The 22,227-nt window shown below is 34.7% G+C and overlaps 1 protein-coding gene across 1 annotated transcript; it reads left to right on the plus strand.

Annotated features, from left to right (window-relative positions):
- The first annotated feature begins 13,295 nt into the window (after positions 1-13,295).
- On the plus strand, positions 13,296-21,877 carry LOC18053633 (pollen receptor-like kinase 4). The gene is made up of 7 exons (XM_024192212.1): positions 13,296-13,564; positions 13,684-13,882; positions 15,621-15,994; positions 19,089-19,744; positions 20,118-20,188; positions 20,249-20,783; positions 21,222-21,877. The coding sequence occupies exons 1-7, from the start codon at positions 13,296-13,298 to the stop codon at positions 21,875-21,877; spliced, it is 2,760 nt and encodes a 919-aa protein (XP_024047980.1).
- Positions 21,878-22,227: the final 350 nt, after the last annotated feature.

Raw genomic sequence — 22,227 nt, forward strand, 5'->3', positions numbered from 1 at the left:
CTAAATAATTATAAAAGGTACAATCCTCCATTGAGTACTGCAAATTATTTCTTTTATGAATAAAAAGTAGAGTATACAATATTTGAGAACAGATAATGATTTAAAAAGTTAAAAAAAAAATTGAATTTAAGAAATTAGATTAGCAAATAAAAGGGATACAATGTGGCGACAAAGTTTTGTTTTGTTTAAATTTTGTTGAATAAAAGGGAGTGGGATATTATCTGTCTTGTCTCTACGACAAGTTTGTTTGTCCTGCCTCTATGACAAGTTAGATTTGGTTTTTTCATTGTTTGACCGTCTTTTCTCAATCATTGACTCTAGTCTCTTCATTATTTCTTCATCATTTCTCAATCATTTCCTCTAAAATCTTGCTTTTCCACCAAACTTTATGGGCGGCTCGAGTGATAACACTAAGTCAGACTTGCAAAATGCATATGCACGTCTGCAACTTGAAGACGATGAGGAAGGTAGTCTTATAGTGGCTGGAGAAGAGGAGGAAAGTAATGGGTCGGATAAGATTGACTCTCGCTATTTTCTTGTGGAACGATTTTTAATTGATAAGGTGATCAATTTTGCCGCTATGAAGAATACAATGGCAGGTCTATCTGGCAAGGGACTTATCATCAAGGATTTGTCTCCCACTTTGTTCCTATTTCAATTCTTCCATGAAATTGATATTAAGAGGGTGCTAGAATCTGGTCCATGGACTTTCGATCAACATATCCTCCTTGTCCATAGATTGGGGGCGGATGAACAAACTCAGCATGTTCATTTGTTTCATACTATCTTTTGGATCCAAGTTTACAATTTGCCCATTGGATTCCAATCGGAAAATATTTTGCAAAGCATAAGCAATTACATTGGCGCTTTTTTGGAGTTGGACCAAAATAATTTTAAAGTTATATGGGGGAATTACATATGGTTGCGAGTGTTAATCAATGTCAGGAAACCCCTCAAACGCTGAATGCATTTGAAGAGAACATTGTTAACATATATGTTTCCATAATGTTGATTTTGATGATAACAAACAAGATTAAGAATGATTAATCTTTTAAGCTCAAAATTATTTTTTTATATATTTTAAATAAATCATTATTTTCACATTATAAAGGTTTTATATTTAATGGAAAAATTATTTATGAAATTAGTTGTTTTTCAAGTTTATGATTTAATTTAAAGAGTTTTGAAAACTTTGAAATCAACAAGTATTGTTCGAAATTTTAGAGGACTTATTGGAAAAGTTTCATAACATTTGGGTCATATCATAATTTTAGAAAGTTTTGGGAATAGCAACCATTATTTAGAGATTCTGAAATTGGACCTATTTACAAAATAATATAACATTTTGGGCCATAATATATTTTTATAAAATTTTAGGGCCAAACTATAATTTTGGAAAATAGTGCATTGTACTGGTTACTGTAGCAAGCGGCTAACCGGGTATGGTAAACGGCAATCCGAATTTTGGGCAGTAAGCTTCTGGAGCATAAACAACTATCCGGATTTTGCAAGCGGCTGTCCGGATTTCGAAAGCGGCTAACCGGATATGAAAAGCGGCATGCTGGATATTCTGAAATTCAAATTTTTGCCTTAACGGTAACATAAAAGTGGCTAACCGAATTCCATAAACGGTAAACTGGTTATCACTAAAATGTGCATAACAGCTAGTTTTTGAGCTCAAACTATATAAACTCAAATCCAATTCATTTTCAAGCACTCGAGCAAGCAAAATCAAAAAGTACACAACATTCATTGAGCTCTCATTTCGCAAATCATAAAACCTTGAATCATCTTTTGTTCTTCAATTTATATATCTACTCTTTAAGGGAGTTTTTATTGTAATCTTCAATTCCTCATCTTAATTGTGAGTGTTTAAGTGTGTGAGACACTTGAGTGAAGAGATTGGGAGATAATCTATTTGTTGTAAAGGTTCATTGACACCGTGAAGTCAATTGTAAACTTTTGAAGCCTTGGAAGGCTTGGATAGTGAAATCCTCAAGTTTGGATTGCTTGGAGGCGTGGACGTAGGCGGGGATTGCCGAACCACGTAAAATTTCATGTGTTTGTTTCTCTTCTCTCTTACTCATTTGTTATTGTGCTTTTATCGAACTTATTGCTTTCAAATTTATTAAGGCTTTAGATTTGATTGTTGTGTGGTTTTGTTAGGATAATTTTTAAAATATCAATTCACCCCCCCCCCTTCTTGGGTTGCACACTTGTATTTCAAACATGAGGGGAATGGATTTTGGTGGACTTTAAGTACGAACGCCTTAAATATATTTTGCCTCATTTGTGGTCTTCTTGGACACACCGAGAGGAATTGTCCATCATTATATGAAAATGAAGATGGCAATGTTATTAAACCTTATGGCTCATGGATGAAAGCCCCTACTCAGAGAAGAGTGATGAATTCTGCGAGCGTTGGCTGAGGACTGCACCACCAAAGATGGAGGAAGGAAAAATTGGTATTCCTTTAAAATCTAGGATTGCAATGATTGTGGACGAGAATGTGGGCACCAAATCCGAGGATGATGGAAGCAAATCTCGTAGGAAGGAAATCATGGTTGAGAATATGGCATTAACTAAGGAAATTGTAATCCCTCCCACATCTTGTAGGCAAACGTGCCTTAATGGAAAAGATGTTGGGGATTCTGCCAATACTATGATTTTATTAAAGAAAAATGCAGAGGATTATGATTCAGAATTAATTATTTCGGATGCTAAGAGAAGGAGGTCACAAGTTGGGCCACAAACCCCAGTGGGCCTTGAAGATCCAACTACAACTCAACTAATGGAGATTACTGAAGATACAAAAAACGAACCAGCGGTGGGACCCGAGACCCAGGCCCATCGAGAACAATGAGTTGTTTAAGTTAGAACTGTTGTAGATTGGGCCACCCACAAACAATTCAAGTGCTTATAGATTTGGCCAAAAATAAAAAGCCTGATTTTATTTTTTTCGTGGAAATTTTATGTCAAAAATAAAATAGAGGGTATTAAAATTAAATTGGGTTATGTTCGTTTATCTGTGGTAAAGAATGTGGGTCGGAGCGGTGGGTTAGCATTGTTTTGGAACCCCAACTATAATGTCCATTTGTTAAAGTTTGGCCGTAACTTTATTGATGTTGCCATTGAAAACACAAAAGGGGAAAAGTGGAGAACTGCATGTTTCTATTGTTTTCCAGAGTCAAGTCGCCGTCAAGAATCACGGAATCTCTTGCGTTCACTTGCTTTGTCCTCTTCTTTGTCGTGGGTTGTCCTTGGTGACTTTAATGATTTGCTCAACTCAAATGAAAAATGTGGGAAGCTTGTCCACCCTAACTGGAAACTTCAAGGATTTAATAATGCTGTCTCTAATTCGGGGCTTCATGATTTGGGTATGGAGGGGTATCAATTCATGTGGGAAAGGTTAAGGGGTGATGAGAATTGGGTGGAGGAAAGGTTGGATCGTGTTCTAGCATCAATAAATGAATTTATCTCTTCCTGCGAGCTAAAGTCATCAGCTTAGAAGCCTTTTGTTCAGACCACCTCCCCATCTTCCTTGATCCTAATCCACTGGTATCTCAATCACAGGTAAAGAAATTTCATTTTGAAAATATTTAGCTCCGTGGGCCTGATTCTCAGGCGATTGTTCAAGATAGTTGAGCTTCTTCTGGTAATGTTTCTATTCAGAGTAAAATTGATGTTTGTGGTTCTGATTTACTTCGATGGGGCAACCATCTTTTGTGGGGTTTTCATAAATGCATTCAGGATTATAAGTAGAGAATGGGCTTGTTGCGGGGTTTGCGTGATGCTGTCAGCTTGGCTGAATTTACTGACGCTCGAAATAGATTTAATGAACTATTGCATAGCCATGAAATTTTCTAGAAACAGCATTTGAAATCGCTTTGGCTAAAGGAGGGTGACATGAACTCTAAGTACTTTCATGCTATGGCTTTGGCAAGGAAACGACATAATATGATTATAAAGCTTCGTAATAATGAGGGGCAGTGGTGTACTGATCCTGCAGAAATTAATGAGATAATTGGAGATTATTTGACTCATATTTTCTCTTCTAAAACTGGATCCTGTGATGAAGTTATCCAATGTGTTGAACCAAAGCTTACGGCCGAACAAAATCACTCTCTTACGGAGTCTTTTACTGTTGTGGATGTCCGTGATGTTATTTTCAGTAAACATCCTGATAAATCGCCAGGCCCAGATAGTATGAACCCTTTTTTTTTTCAGAAATTATGGTCTATTGTTGGTGCGGATGTTTCCTCTGCTTGTTTAGATTTTATTCGACAGTGTGAATTTCCTATTGGTTTGATGAAGCCTCTATTGTTTTTATCCCTAAGAAATCTAATTTGGAGCATATTACTGATTTGAAGTTGATTTCATTGTGTAATGTTCTCTACAAAATAATTACAAAGATGCTAGCTAATAGGCTCAAACTGGTTTTGGGGTCTATTATTTCTTATTAACAGAGTGCTTTTATCCCAGGCAGAGCTATAATTGATAATATTTTGATCTTGACTGAGATCATGCATTATTTAAAGCGGAAAAGGCAAGGTAAGGAGGGGACAACCGCTTTTAAGATTGATATGTCCAAGGCATATGATCGGATTGAGTGGAGTTTTCGTAAATCAATTATGTTTCGAATGGGGTTTGTTGTTGACTTTGTTGACTTGATCATGCTTTGTGTGTCTACTGTTACCTACAAGATCACGAGAGAGGGGGTGGATGTGAGCCCTATTTTACCTAGTCGTGGGCTTAGACATGGTGATCCTTTATCACTGTATATCTTCATTATATGTGCAGAGGGGTTGAGTTCGTTAATTCACCATTATGAGAAGGCAGGTTTGTTGCATAGGGTTAGAGTTGCTAGAGGTGCTCCTTGTATTACTCACCTCTTTTTAGCTGATGATTGTTTTCTTTTTTTCAAAACTAGTGTCCAGGAGGCTCATTTAATGAAGAGTATGTTAGAGTGCAATTTATGCAATAAATTTGTATTATTTACTTCCCTTAATATCGATGTTTTGCACTTAATAATAGTGATTTACTTGTATTTTACTTTTGCAGGTGCAATTCTATTGATTGGTGATAAAATTGAGTTACAAGATGATGTTTAAGGATGATTGTTCTCTTGGAGAAATTATGAGCGTCAGAAGAACTTTGTTGATAAAGCGTGGGTGCGTGCTGTCAACTACGGATTTGCAGTTTTTAGTTTAACGTGTTTTGTATTTTTTTGGTTATTTTTGTAATTACGAATTTAATATTTCAGATATTAGTATTTTGTTTTAAATAGAATTCTAGAGGAGAAGAAAGAGAGAGTATTTAAGGGAGGAATCTATTGTGAAAAGGGAGATTAGAGAAAAGAGAGGAACCCTAGATCTAAACTTTTCTCTTCTCTCTATGAAGAACTAAACCTATTTTTCTGGTTGAAGGTTAATGAAGCTTTGATTCATCACTACTGTGAGATCTTTCTTATGCTTTAATTGTTTTATTACTTTTTGGGTATTTGTTTATTCTTTGAATTATTTTCATGATTATGTTTGTTAATTAGGTAATTGGCCACTATTTAATTATCAACTTAATCTATTGTCAATTAAAGGATTTATCGTATGAAGATTTTAATGTTTGTGACAAATAACATAGCAGTGAGTTGTGTTATGAGAATAAACAATCTAATTTAAATGAACCATCGTATGTGTTTGTTGATTAGGATTTGAGTCTCTCTGGTTTTTCAGGCTGTCAATTGATTAAATCATATGATCGTATCTAGGGTTGTCCATTGATTAGGGAAATAAGCAACGGTCGTACCTTGGTTATCAACTAGTTAATGAGAGATTGGCTATTAGAGAGTCTCAGTAGCTATAACCGGTCTATTCATAAGTAGTAATAATTTATATTTGAATCAATAATCAGTAGTCGAATCAAGCTGAGTTAATTCCTTCAACCAGAGGTTTCTCCAATTTGAATTACAGCTTTAATTTGCATTCTAGTTATTTTAATTTGATTTCTATTATTGTCAACAAAACCCCCATTTTATGTTTTACGTTTTAAAAGGATTTAAATAATTACCAATCTTTGTGGATACGACCCTGCTCAATCATTATACACAATTTATTTAAAGTATGTATTTATTTTTGCTAGCTTCGACAACCATCAAATTTTGGTGTCGTTGCCGGGGATTGCTGTCATATAGTTAATCTTTTTTACATTTTACTTGGTGTATGGTTCGTTCTTCTCGTACAGGTAAGCTTTCGTTTGATCCTGAAATTGAGAAGACGGCTCGCCAGCTGAGAAAGCAGACGAAGCGAGCTAAGCAACGATCATCATAGCCTTTGCTTTCTGAAACAAATACGGTGCCTGATTTAGTTGAATCATCTAGCGATTCAGAAGAACAAGTGATGGATAGACCTGTACATGTAGAAAGAACTCTTAGAGAGTTAGCTGAACCAGACTTGAATCAACAACCACTCTGCATTCAATATGTAGACTTGGAAGTAAATTTTGAATTATAGTCTGGTCTTATTCATTTATTGCCCAAGTTTCATGGTTTTGCAGGTGAAGATCCTCATAAACATCTTAAGGAGTTTCATGTTGTGTGTTCAAGTATGAGGCCACAAGGTGTGACTGAAGAGCAGATTAAGCTGCGTGCTTTTCCGTTCTCTTTAGATGGACTAGCTAAAGGCTGGTTGTACTACTTGCCTCCTGGCTCAATTACAAAATGGTTTGAAGAAGCAGTTCCTCGAGAAGTACTTTCCTGCTTCAAGAGCTGCCAACATCAGAAAAGACATTTGTGGGATTAGATAACTTTCTGGGGAGACTTTGTATGAGTATTGGGAGGGATTCAAACAATTGTGTGCCAGCTGTCCTCAGCATCAGATTTCTGATCAACTTCTTATTCAATATTTTTACGAAGGACTGTCATTGATGGATAGGAGTATGATAGATGCTGCTAGTGGAGGCGTGTTGGTGAACAAGACCCCTACTCAAGCAAGGGAGTTGATCTCAAATATGGCTGCCAATGCACACCAATTTGGCAGCAGGCAAGATCCCACTTCAAGGAAGGTGAATGAGGTAAATATTTATTCTGTTGAACAACGTTTAGATAAACTTACTTCTCTTGTAGAAACGTTTGTTGTAGGTAATGTGCAACAGGTGAAGACTTGTGGCATTTGTTACAATATGGGTCATTTTACTGATATGTGTCCTACACTTCAAGAAGAACCCGTTGAACAAGCCAATGTAGTTGGAGGATTTCCAGGCATGCCTTAGAGGAGGTATGATCCTTATGCACAAATATACAATCCGGGATGGAAAGATCATCCCAACTTCAGTTATGGAGTTAGGCCGTCAGGATTCCCACAACAGTATCCACCAAGATAACCAGCACCTCCACAGTCAAACTCTAAGTCGGGTATATCTCTTGAAGAAATTGTTAAATCACTTGCGACTAACACTCAACAATTTCAGCAGGCAACTACAGCAAGCATTCAGAATTTGGAGAACCAAATAAGTCAATTGGCGACTACATTGAGCCGTCTGGAGTCTCAAGTATTAGGGAGATTGCCTTCACAATCTGAGGTGAATCCAAAGCAAAACGTTAGTGTTGTCATCCTTAGAAGTGGGAAGGAGTTGCAAGAGCCTAGTAAGAAAGTGACAAAGTATGTAGAAGATGAGCTTGAGAAGAATGAATTGATGCCTAAATCTCAAGATGCGCAACCCACCATAGCGAAACCCCTACCTATTGTGATACCTCCTCATTTTCTAAGCCGGTTTGTAAAATCCAAGAAGGAGGAATAAGAGAAAGACATCCTTGAGACATTTCACAAGGTTGAGGTAAATATTCCTTTATTAGATGCTATAAAACAAATACCTCGATATGCTAAAGTCCTTAAGGAACTGTGCACCTCCAAGAGAAAATTAGAGGAGATGAAAAAGTTCACATGGGGGAGAATGTTTCAGCAGTTCTCCAAAAGAAACTACCTCCTAAGTGTAAGGATCCAGGTATGTTTACTATCCCTTGTAAAATTGGTAGTGTTAGAGTTGAAAATGCTATGTTAGATCTAGGAGCTTCTATTAATGTCATGCCTCGTTCCATTTATTCATCTTTGAATGTTGGTCCATTAAAAGAAACTGGCGTGATAATTCAACTATCTGATAGGTCTAATGCATATCCTGATGGGGTATTAGAAGATGTCTTAGTACAAGTTAATGAGTTGGTTTTTCCTGTTGATTTTTATGTACTTGATATGGAAGAGGATAAGTCCTCTAATTCTGTCCCAATTTTGCTAGGAAGACCTTTTCTTAAGACTGCTAGGACTAAAATGGATGTACATAAAGGGGCTCTCACTATGGAGTTTGATGGAGAGGTTATAGAATTCAATATGAATGATGCCATGAAATATCCTAGTGAGGAACATTCGGTATTTTATGTGGATGTTATTAACCCTATAGTGCAAGAAGTTTTTTACAAGGAAAAGACGAAAACATTTCATGATAGAATGATTTTGAGAAAGGAGTTCTCTGTTGGTCAAAAAGTTCTTCTTTTTCATTCTAAGCTTTTTTCGGGTAAATTAAGTTCTTGCTGGGTTGGACCTTTTATTGTTACTAATGTTTTTCCTCATGGTGCAGTTGAGATTCGAAGTCCGACTTCTGACAAAGTTTTTAAGGTTAATGGTCATCGCTTAAAACCTTTTTATGAAGGTTTTTCGGTGAATATTGTGGAGGATGTGGCTCTCGAGAGTCCCAATTATGGAGATTGATGCATGAATGTGTCTAGCCAAAGACATAAAACAAAGGCGCTTTTTGGGAGGCAGCCCAAATGATTTATTTATTTTGTTTTTTTTGTTATATATTCTTTTAATTTTGATTTAGATTTTTTTAAAAAATAATGTTTTTGCTTATTTTGGACAGAAGAAAATTTTTTATAAGGCGTGCCCACGTCTTAACTAATAAGTACTTCTGTGATTTTTAACGTAAAATGGTTTTAAGGCGTGCCCACGTGCTTATTAAAAAAGTATTTCTGAAATTTTTAGTGTCTCAAAGTGATTCATTACTAAAACTAAAAAATAAAAAAAAATTTATTTATTTATTTATTTATTTGAAAATAAAAAAACAAAAAAATGTTTTTTTTCTTTCTTTTATATATATATTTTTTATTTATTTAAAAAAACGAAAAAAAAAATTTACTGTTCACAAAATCCCTAATTCACATAATTGGTTTTCTTCTCTAGCCGCTCCAGCCTTCACCGAGCAGCCACGCAGCACCAGCAATCCCGCGTCTCGCACTAGTCCACGTAGCAGCAGCAGCAGCAGTGCGCGCAACCAGCTCCATCTCGCGCGCGCGTAGATTCAGCCTTCACCGAGCAGCCATGCAGCACCAGCATCCCGCATCTCGCAGCACCAGCATCCCGCAACCATCAAATTTTCATGCAACCAGCCCCAGCCCGCGCGCGCAATGCAACCAGCGTCACCAGCGCGCAGCACCAGTTCCATCCCCCGCGTGCAACCAGCCCCAGCGCGCAGCATCATCCCCAGCCCGGTCGCAACACAACCAACCCCAACCCGCGTAGCACAACCATCCGCGAGCAACCTGAACCAGCAGCCGAGCAGCAATCATCCGCAACCAGCCTACGCCGTGCATTCCAGCCGCATGAATCGAAATCTGTGAGTGAAATTATTGTAACAATGCCGAAGAGGAAAGTATCAACTTCCAAGTCATCTAAAAAGACACCCGTCGCAAAGAAATTCAAGATTGTTGTTCCCACTACGGTTCCATGGAACACAGTTTCAGATTCACGCTAAGTCGTGAGACAAAGATCGAAACATGGAAAAGGCATGAGTGTTTTGCCACTTGCGGAATCCAATCTCGGAGGGTGCCTCGCATTCGCGACTCAACAAGAAAAAGAGAGGAATTTTTGGATATGTTTGTGTTTGAAAGAACATGTGTGATCGAATTCAAGGAGGGGAGATTTCAGTTTACTAAACCAGGACCCACTCAACTTCCAAAGAAGCTTTATGCTAGAAGTGGTGCTACCTCTGATGACGAGTTTGACGACGAAACTGCTGCCCCACCAACTATTCCTTCTACATCTGCACCACATTTGAGCATTAAATTAGAGAAAATGGAGCACAAGCTAAACAAGATGGAGCAGAATTTGGCCGCATGCTTCGAGAGTGTGGGATTTATCCCACCATTTTTGCCAAGCCCATAGACGTTATGAGGATCAAAGCTCACAATTCAGGGAAGTTTTTGCCTTTAATCTTTTATCATTACGCTTTAATTTTTATGTGAGCTTTGATTATCTTACATTGGGGACAATGTAAGTTCTTGGTGTGGGGGAGGGATTTTTGCATTATTGATGTCTGGAAGTATTATTTTCACTCTACTCATCCTTAAATGATTTTGGAGTTAGTATGCTTCATATATTATTATTTTTCTTTTCTTTTCTTTCTTACTACTATTTTCCCATCTATCTCAAATTATTTACATCTATTTTTATTCTATCATACTCTTTCATCAATTACATTTTATCTTTCACTTTTCATATTACTACATACATCTTTCTCACTTGTTATCATTTTTACCTTTCCTTTTATATATCACTCCTACCTTCTTCTCATTCCAAACTACTATTGATGGTTGATTCATTTGAAGAGTGTACATGATTTGATGGCAAATTTACCAACTTTGTGAGGATTTGAGCCTATGAGCAACCACTTTGCTCTAATATTTTTGTTATGTGGATATCAATCTTAGTTTGTATATTCTAGAACTTGCTTTGTTATGCATGTTGAAGTCGCATTACGGCATTTTATGCATTAAAATGATAAGGGCAAACCACTTTCCATTTTTCTATTCTCACATTTTTCTTCTTTTTCTCCACCCGAAAACCTTTATTTGTTATCTTTGTTTGAGCCTTAACCATTACCCATCTAATTCTCTCCGTCTACTTAACCATTTTTCTTCTTTTTGAGCCTCAATTTAAGGAGATTTTTGGACTCATTGGGTGGATATATTTTGTATATATTTTGTTGCTTTTTCTACCTTGTATTAAAGTTTCTCAATTAGATCAACAAGCATTATGCTTGAATTAAATTGTGCAAGGTTTGTTTCTTTTGTTTGATTAAAAAACAAAAACAAAAACAAAAACAAAAAAAAAAGAAAAGGAAAAGGAAAAAGAAAAAAAAAGTTTACATTCTTGGTGACTTGAGTAGAAATAAGTGTTTCGATATCATAAGGTTCATTCAATGAGTTCATTCTTCTCATTTTGATCTCTTTTTCTTTCATAGACCTTTTTTTTCATTTAACCCATTTAACCATGTTACAACCTTTTTAAGACCCTTAGATTTTTGCATTTAATTCATGTTTTGTGGATTGAGATGTGATATATAAGCAAGCTTATAGTAATAGCATTCTTTGATTTTATTTGAGTGCATAAATGACACCCTAAACACTTTGAGTGCATGGAGTGAAGTCAATGAGAGGGCTATTAAATCTTGTTGCACTTGAATTTTGAATGGATCTTCTTGGTGGTTGAATGTTTTTATTCTAGCTTATGAGATTCTATGCTTTAAAATCCTTGTCTCTCGAATGTTTATCGACTTAAATTCTTGAGGTATGCTTGCTTAAGATTGGTTTTGGATGAGTTGAGATGAGAATTGAGTGGAGATTTGGGATTAGTTTTGAGTTATATGGTTTTGGATGAGTTGAGATGAGAATTGAGTGGAGATTTGGGATTAGTTTTGAGTTATATGCTTGAGGACAAGCGTCATCTTGGTGTGGGGGAATTTGTTAGAGTGTAATTTATGCACTAGCTTTGTATTGTTTACTTCCCTTAATATCGATGTTTTGCACTTAATAATAGTGATTTACTTGTATTTTACTTTTGTAAGTGCAATTCTATTAATTGGTGATAAAATTGAGTTACAAGATGATGTTTAAGGATGATTGTTCTCTTGGAGAAATTATGAGCGTCAGAAGAACTTTGTTGATAAGGCGTGGGCGCGTGCTGTCAACTACGGACTTGCAGTTTTTAGTTTAACGTGTTTTGTATTTTTTTGGTTATTTTTGTAATTATGAATTTAATATTTCAGATATTAGTATTTTGTTTTAAATAGAATTCTAGAGGAGAAGAAAGAGAGAGTATTTAAGGGAGGAATCTATTGTGAAAAGGGAGATTAGAGAAAAGAGAGGAACCCTAGATCTAAACTTTTCTCTTCTCTCTATGAAGAACTAAACCTATTTTTCTAGTTGAAGGTTAATGAAGCTTTGATTCATCACTACTGTGAGATCCTTCTTATGCTTTAATTGTTTTATTGCTTTTTGGGTATTTGTTTATTCTCTGAATTATTTTCATGATTATGTTTGTTAATTAGGTAATTGGCCACTATTTAATTATCAATTTAATCTATTGTCAATTAAAGGATTCATCGTATGAAGATTTTAATGTTTGTGACAAATAACATAGCAGTGAGTTGTGTTATGAGAATAAACAATCTAATTTAAATGAATCATCGTATGTGTTTGTTGATTAGGATTTGGGTCTCTCTGGTTTTTCAGGCTGTCAATTGATTAAATCTTATGATCGTATCTAGGGTTGTCTATTGATTAGGGAAATAACCAACGGTCGTACCTTGGTTATCGACTAGTTAATGAGAGATTGGCTATTAGAGAGTCTCAGTAGGTATAACCGATCTATTCATAAGTAGTAATAATTTATATTTGAATCAATGATCAGTAGTCGAATCAAGCTGAATTAATTCCTTCAACCAGAGGTTTCTTCAATTTGAATTACAGCTTTAATTTGCATTCTAGTTATTTTAATTTGATTTCTATTATTGTCAACAAAACCCCCATTTTATGTTTTACGTTTTAAAATTATTTAAATAATTACCGATGTCTGTGGATACAACCCTGCTCAATCACTATACACAATTTATTTAGAGTAGGTATTTATTTTTGCTGGCTTCGACAACCATCAAAGTATTCTTTCTATGTATGGTGTTGTTTCAGGACAGAAGGTCAATTATAACAAGTCATCTATTTCTTTTAGTATGAGTGTTAGAAATGTTGTTCATTAAATTTGTGAATTACTCGGAGTCACGGCAATAGTAGATCATGGTACTTATTTGGGATTACCTTCCTCTATTGGCAGAAGAAAGTTGGATGCTCTTCGTTATATTAAAGACAAAGTTTAGAAGCGCCTCCATGGGTGGAATCTTTGGAAGCGCCTCCAGGGGTGGAATCAAAAGTTGTTATCTAGAGAAGGCAGGAGAGTTTGCTCAAGACAATTGCATAAACAATGCCCAACTATGCAATGAATATTTACCTGCTTCCTCTTGAGCTTTGTAGAGAGATTGAAAAGATGATGAATTCTTTTTGGTGGGGCAGCAAGGGTAACAGCAGTAGAGGTATTATTTGGATGAAATGGGACCGGTTATGCAAACCTAAGAACTATGGGGGATTTGGCTTCAAGAACCTACATCAATTTAACATCGCTATGCTCGGCAAGCAAGGATGGCATCTCTTAACCAATCCAGGTACTCTTGTGGCTAAATTGTTTAAGGCAAGGTATTATCCTCAAACTTTTTTTACTGAAGCTGCCTTGGGTAGCAATCCAAGCTATGTTTGGAGATCAATTTTGGCAGCATAGAAGGCTATTCTACAAGGTAGTCGTGTTCAAATTGGAGGGGTCAGCAAACTGTTATTGGTTTGGCTCATTGGCTTCCGGACAACAAGAATAGGTTTGCTCCTTCGTCTCTGCCCGATAATATTGCTACTGCTGTAATGGACAGTCTAATGGTTCCTAACCACCACCGATGGGATTATGATGTAGTCGTTGATATATTTAATATCAGGGACCGCAAGCTTATCCGTCAATTCCTCTTGGTACTTGTCTCCACAGTGATACTTGGTATTGGTTACCCGGTCCTAAAGGCTTGTACACAGTTCTCAGTTGTTACAGAATGTTAGAAAATCTGCCTAATCCTCCCAATAGCGGTATTTGGAAAAAAATTATGGCAGCTTCCAGTTCCTGCAAAGGTTAAAAACTTTCTTTGGAGAGCTTTGGTTAATGTGTTCCAACAGTTGACAATCTTTTGCAGCGCCGAGTAGAAGTACATCCTTTATGCCCTATTTGCAACGCATCAAATGAAACTATTTATCATATTTTGGTTGAATGCCCTATTGCTAAACTTGCTGGTGTTAACATATATGTTTCCATAATGTTGATTTTGATGATAACAAATAAGATTAAGAATGATTAAGTTTTTAAAAGCTCAAATTATTTTTATACAATTTTAATAAATCATTATTTTCACATTATAAACGTTTTATGTTTAATGGAAAAATGATTTTATGAAATTGGTTCTTTTTCATGTTTATGATCTAATTGAAAGAGTTTTGAAAACTTTGAAATCAACAAGTATTGTTTGGAATTCTGGAAAAGGACTTATTTGAAAAGTTTCATAGCATTTTAGGTCATATCATAATTTCAGAACATTTTAGGAATGACAAGCATTGTTTAGAAATTTCGAAAATGGACCTTTTTACAAAGTTTTATGATTTTTTGGACCATAATGCCGATATTAAACATTTTGGGGTAAAATTATAATTTTAAAAAATAGTTCATTGTAGCAGTCACTGTAGCAAGCAGTTAACCAGATTGAAGAAAGCGGCAAACCGATTATGGGCAGAAACTCTCTAGAATAAAAACGGCTAACCAGATTCATGAAAGTGGCATACCGGATGTGCAAAAATTCAAATTTTTTAACATAACGGTAACATGAAGCGGCTAATCGGATTCACAAAAATGGCAAGCCGGTTTTCACTAGAAAGTCAATAACGGCTAGTTTTCTTCTTCAACTATAAAATGGCTCAAATCTAATTAATTTAATATGATGCAACTATTGATATTTTGAGTATTTCTCTGCAAATCTAAAAGCATAAACTTTGTGTATTCATTTCATTTATTCACACATATTGGGCTTTCATTTGTATACAAACACATTGTGTAAGAGAAATTTTTGTAATCTTTTTTGTAAAATCAAATTGAGAGGTTGTAAGTGTTGGGATACACTTGGGTTAAGAGATTGTGGATAATCTCATGTTGTAAAGGTCCATTGATACCTTGGAAGTCAATTGTAAGCGTTTGAAACCTTGGGAGGTTTGGATAATGAAATTCTCAAGCCCGGTGTGCTTGGAGGAGTGGACGTAGGCGGGGATTGCCGAACCACGTAAAAATTATTGTGTTTGCTCTCTCTTCCCTTACTCTTTTATTATTGAGCTTTATTGAATTTATTGTTTTTGATTTGATTAAGGCAATAGATTATTGTTGCGCAATTTGTTTAACTTAAGTTTTAAAAAAAAAACAATTCACCCTCCTCTTGGGTTGCCTAGTTAGTGTTTCAGTTGGATGTCATCTGTGATTGGTTTTGTTGGGAGTTTTTTGAAGTTTGGAGAATGGCTAGAAGCTTTATTTGCTCACTGTAATGGAGATGATTGTAGTTTGGCTGCCGTGATTTGTTGGGGTATTTGATTAAATAGGAATAATAAAGTTTGGAAAAATATCAATGGAAGGGCGACAAATGTGCTCAATTTGGTTGGTCAGAGCTTGTTTCAATGGCAGCAAGCTTGCAAGAGTTCTTGCTTTGCACTGGCTTCTAATACTTTTGATCACGGTCTGCTTTGCTGGAAAAGACCTCATGAAGGGTGGCACAAGTGTAATGTTGATGCAGCTATTTCACGCTCTCGAGACACAATCAGCTTTGGGGCTGTCATATGGTCTTCTGAGGATGATTTTGTTGCGGCGATGAGTGGTTTCCTCCCCGGCATATTTAAAGCTCGCAAGGCCGATGCGATTGGCATGCGTGAAGCTCTTAGTTGGCTCAAGAATTTTCCAGACTTTCCTATTATTCTTGAGATGGATAGCTTACATGTTTTTAATGCTCTATGGATGCGTTTGGCACATTGTATTGTATTATGTTGTATTGCATTAGCACTGTATTATAATGATACTATACAATGTTTGGTACTATACTGTACTATATTAATTTTTTGTGATTAATTTCAATTAAATTAAATATTAAATTAGATTATATTAATATATTTAAATTGTATTAATATTTTATATTATTATTTATACTATTATTATTTTTAAATTAATATTATTAAAATTTATTCATATTTAAATATTTATTATTAGTTATAATCAATTATAAATTTATTAATAAATTATAATATAAAAATAAAAATATATTATAACAATATTGAATAATAAATTACATATTTATTAATTTATAGTAATAATTATAATGTAAAAAATTAAAAAATATATATATATATATATATAATATTACATTAAATAAAATATTTTATTTTATTTTATTTATTATTATTATTATTGTTAATAAGCAAAGGCAAAAGTCAAAGCAAAAGCACGTGAAAACGTTAAAGGAAAAAAAAAAAAAACAAACAAACAAGCGGCAGTTGCTTCATTAGCTTAATTCCGACTGTGAGTTAGGTTTAGTTGTTGTTGTAGCCTTTTATCTACCAAACATGGGGATGTGTAAATTTAATGAAATGAGGAGTTTTAATACCTCAACCAAACACACCCTATGTGATACTGCTGTTTATCCTAATGGCTTTGGTACTATTATTGCTGATTGTGGAGCTTTGGCTCACTCTTTAGGAGATGTTTCTTTCTTTTTTGTTCGTAGATTTGCGAAAACTGCCGCCCATACTATTGCTAGAGTGGGGGGTTCTATGTCAGGTCCGAGTGAGTGGAGTCATGTTCTACCTACCTATTTGATTAATTTCTTGTTTGTTTAATAAACTCTTATTTCCTTTAAAAAAAACTACAAAAGTACAACATACATTTTGTAATATCTAAACAACCCCAAAATAAACACAGATTTGAATAATTTCTATTTTTCTTAAAATTAGCCCAATTGACTCAACAAGTAGAGCTTTTTATAAGTAGAGATGACATTTTTTCCTGTTCGAATGGAATCATGTGGGATCCGATCTCCTTTGGGAAGAAATTGGAAAATATTTACACATCCCAAATTAAAGTGGGATGGGACAAAGACAAAAAATAAATCCCACCTTTATTTCTGGGATAGGAGGAGGACCAATTATAAAATCTCGTCTCATCTTGTATATCCCATTAATAATATAATTTGAAGACTATTTTAAATTTTTAATTATTTTATAATTTTAACTTAAGTAACGTTCAAAGTTGAAACCTAAAGCCTAAAATTAAATAATAAAAGTAATATAATTAGAAAGTGAAGTGTCAGCCAATAGTCACAATTAAAATTTATTTTTTATATTTTTTTATAGTCAAAATATAAGTTGATTACTGTCCAAATCTATAACTTTTGAAGCGTAAATCTTACTATTAATATGCAATGAAAGCAAACAGGTAATTAAAAAATGTTAGCATAGAATTGTATTCAAACATGTATGTAGTCAAAATAAAACTATTATTTGATTATTTTATTTTGTATTTATTTAAGATTTTTGCTCTATTGAGTTTTGATGGATCTTTAAAAGAAAAATAATGTCAAAATTTATTTATTTATTTATTTATTTATATTTAGGACTATTCAGGATAACGGATGAAACGAGATATTTAATAGGACAAGATTGGGATAAATTTTTGTCTCAAAAAAATAAAGGGACAAAAATAAGATTTTTTTATCTCACTTGCATATACTAAATAGAATTGGAATTGGCAAATCCTGCCCCATTCCATTCCATTGCCAACCCTACTTATTAGTAAGTTTTTATCAAAAATATTTTCGTTATCTGGTTTTTAATAAGAGGTTTTATTAAAAAATTATAAAATTACTTAATAGATAGGTTTTAAAAGTTGTATCATAAAATGAATGAAATAAGATTGTGAAATAAAAACATGACAGTTTAGACAATTTTAAAGGTTCTCTAACCTCTAGTCTCAAAAGTCTAAATAGCATATGTTAGTAAAGACAAAATAACTTACTTGAGAAAACTGAACAATACTAAAGGTTTTTAAAAGAGTTTTGAAGACTAAAAAAACACTCATGCCTATTAAATAAGTCATCTCAAGCATGCATATTATGTGTACAATGACAATAACTAACGAGTGTAGCACTTTCTTTTTTAACATTACCATGACAATAAACTTATATTGTAATAATAAAATAAAAAAACAATCAGACCATTTTTTATCCGTGAAGCAATTTTTTTTTTTCATTAACTCACATTTATTAAATTTGAAAAATAGGGGCTGAATTCTATGAAGCTTACTCCATACTTCTAAAATGGTAATAGACCTTAGCTAACTTTTACCTATAAAGCAACTAACATAATTCTGAGTACATTAGGAATATTTGTTGGGATGAAGAAGAAGTCTACTCCACTTAATTACGGGGAAATCAATAGAATTGCAAGAATTAAACCTCCTTCCCCGCAAATTTGGGGATAGAATAGAATAAAGTTGGTGATTATGCATCTATAATTAGGATATTATTTATAACCTACTTTAAGTTCACTAGCAAAATTTACTTAAAACTAGCAATATTGGTTGAACTTCGCTAGATAAATTAGTATTTTCACTACCTAAAAATCCGAAGTGTATGTGTTCCCTAAGGAGATTCAACAAGTCGAAGAGCAATAGATTTGCTAAAATTAAGGTAAATGGCTTGTAATATTTCCAAATAAATAGAGAATCCACCCACGTAGCCAACAAAATTGCACAACAAACATCATAAATATTCGAGGGCCAGCCTTAGATTTCTCTTACTGACAGCTCAACCTCTAAATGACAACTCATAGACTGGCAAATGAAGGAAAAAATAAAATTAATGTTAGCGTCTTAATTCCACTAATTTGGTTTAATTTCCTTTTGTTAGAAAAAAAAAAAAAAGAAGCCATCGACTTTCTATTCTTATCATTTTTTTCTGCTCAACTTGGCACCACCTTTGTCTCCATGATCGCCAGTTTTCTTTGCAAAGAAAATTTGATAAAACAAAAATTAATCTCTTTTCCTTGAAGAATTAAATTTGAAGAAGGTTTTGTTGTGTTCTCTTGGTACATGATTGCCAATGGGCAGGCACATTGGCAGGCCTGCGCGCAATGTTTTACATGTTTTGGTTTTAATATCATTTGTTGGTGTGACTTTTGGTTTATCAGACACTGAAATTCTCTTACAATTCAAGAGTTCATTGAATGATTCATCATCTGCTCTCGTTAATTGGAATGCTTTAAGGAATCCATGCACATTCAATTATCCAAATTGGAATGGTGTTCTTTGTTTGAATGGCAGTGTATGGGGACTGAAACTTGAGCAAATGAATTTATCAGGGACTATTGCTGCCGAATCTCTCGGTTTATTATCTTCGTTGCGCACAGTAAGTTTCATGAATAACAAATTTGAAGGCCCATTGCCTGATCTAAGGAAAATGGGGCCATTGAAATCTATCTATTTGTCAGACAATGGCTTTTCAGGGAACATTTCTGATGATGCATTTGAGGGTATGACTTCGTTGAAGAAATTGTATATGGCAAATAATAGGTTAACGGGTACAATTCCTTCATCACTTGTTCAATTGCCCAAGCTTATGGAGCTGAGGCTTGAAGCCAATAAATTTCAAGGACAAGTACCCGAAATTAAACAGAATGAGATGAGGTCTTTAGGTTTGGCCAATAATGAATTGGAAGGTCCAATTCCCGAAAGTTTAAGCAAGATGGACCCGTCCACCTTTGCAGGTAAGTATGTTATCCAAATCTATGCACATTTCAGTTACATATTAAGGTTTGAGCATCATAAATAAGGGTAAATTCTCCTGTAGTCTCTAGGATTTAAGCCAATTAAGCAGTTTTGTTGCTACTCCCTATAATTTTAAAGTTACACAAATCGTTGCCCCTTGAATTTGTTTGAATTTTAAGTTTTATAAAAGTAAAACAAAAGCAATTTAGCCTTAAAAGGTTCGATTCGGCAACCATAAAAATAACACTGTAAAAACATTTTATGTAATTTTTAAAATGAAGAGAACTAAGAGGATAGTTGACAGCATTGCCCTTTTCAATTTTTCACTTGCACAAATACTTTTGGTTCATAACTTTCATTTGCTCAATCCAGGTAACAAAAATTTATGTGGGCCGCCTTTAGACCCTTGTGTATTGCCGAAACATCCTGAGATTCCGAACAATGTGAGCCAGCCGCCGAAAGGGCAGCCGCCGATCATAGTCCAGGAGAATCCAAACCAAAAGAAGGAGGTATCTCTGCTAAAAATTATCATGATAGTATTAGTTCTAGGAGTTTCACTTGGAATTATTGCGGCTATTTTGATAATCTTCTACTTGAGAAAACGCAAAACACAGATCGAACGAGCCTCGTCATATGAAGACTCAAGCAAGTTGCCAACTTCATTTGGAAGTAGTAAAGTGGAACCGGAGCCTATTGAGATCAAGAAAAAGGCTGATTATGGGAAGCTTTCATTTGTGAGGGATGATATGGAGCCGTTTGATTTACAAGACATGCTTAGAGCATCGGCTGAGGTTTTGGGAAGTGGGACATTTGGTGCTTCTTACAAGACAGTTATATCAAATGGGCAAGCATATGTCGTGAAGAGATATAAACAAATGAACAATGTCGGAAGAGAAGATTTTCAAGAGCATATGAAGAGGCTTGGGAGATTGGAACATCCGAATTTGTTGCCTCTCACAGCTTTTTACTATCGGAAAGAGGAGAAGCTCTTGCTTTATGAGTTTGTTGAGAATGGTAGCTTGGCTAGTAAACTTCATGGTAAGATTCTTAACTTACCTGATTTTAATTTTAAATGTTTTTGCGCTTACAATTATCCGTGTCAATTCATAGATGTTTATTTGGGAGCATTCTTTTATTAGATCAGGATTCCTTAGGATCAAGATTTTTTTATAATATGAGTTTATTCACATAGGTGATTACTGATTAATATAGATTAAAAAAAAAGTTAAATTCCGACAAAGAGCTTTCACTAGTTGAGTTGAGACACAAAATCTTTAAAAATTTATGAAATTTCAGATCAGAATGATACTAATTATCTATCAGCATCTAAAACGATGTGTGTATTGCCCATTTTCTTAGCTTTCTGTTGACAATATTGTCTTGCACACCACTATTGCATCTCTCTTGTGAAATTCTCAACAAACCACAAGTATTTGCTCAGATACTGATCATATTGGATAATTTTCTTTTGTCCAGCAAATCATACTAAACAACGACCAGGCCTTGATTGGCAAACCCGGCTGAAAATCATAAAAGGGGTAGTCAAAGGCATGGCTTATCTCCACAATGAGCTTCCAGGCTCAATTATCCCTCATGGTCACCTTAAATCATCCAATGTGCTTCTTGACAGGTCCTTTGAACCACTATTAACAGATTATGCTCTAAGGCCATTGATCAACCCCGACAATGCACACACGCTCATGGTTGCTTATAAGTCGCCCGAGTATGCACACAATGGCAAAATATCGAAGAAGTCTGATGTATGGAGCCTTGGAATACTAATCTTAGAGTTATTAACTGGCAAATATCCTGAAAACTATCTATTACAAGGTTATGATAGTAAGGCAAGCTTGTCAAATTGGGTCAATAACATGGTTAAAGAAAAACGGACAGGTGATGTGTTTGATAAAGAGATGAAGGGAGCCAAATATAGTAAGAGTGAAATGATAAATCTTTTGAAGATAGGATTGAGTTGTTGTGAAGAAGATGTGTTGGCAAGGATGGAATTGAAAGAAGTTATTGAGAAGATTGAGCGGTTGAAAGAGGGAGGTAATGATCATGATGAATATTTTTGTGATGGGTATGTTCAAAGCATTAATGGGTCAGGGGACGGGTTCTTCTCACATGGCTGATTGGAAACCACGCAAACATTTGAGGTATGATTTGTTGCACCTGCTGATAATTGACTATAAAAACATAAAGATAAAGATGGAATTGGTTATTCTGAGGGGATCAATTTCATATTCATGAATGAAACGTGAGGTTAGTAGGGAGAAAAAAAATGAGGTTATTGTGGTTAGCCAGTCGTGTAATTAATTTGCGTAAGTTGAAGTTTAGGCGATAGAAATTCATAATTTGTTGGTTTGTAGAAAGAAAATGAATGAAACGATCACCTTTTTGTTTTCCTTTTCTTTCTTTTTGTTTTGTTTTATTTTATTTTTGGTTAATTCATTATTTTACTTACCTGTTAATTGCATGATCA

This window comes from Citrus clementina, unplaced genomic scaffold (genome assembly GCF_000493195.1).
Source record: "Citrus clementina cultivar Clemenules unplaced genomic scaffold, Citrus_clementina_v1.0 scaffold_10, whole genome shotgun sequence".
Lineage (NCBI taxonomy): Eukaryota > Viridiplantae > Streptophyta > Magnoliopsida > Sapindales > Rutaceae > Citrus > Citrus x clementina.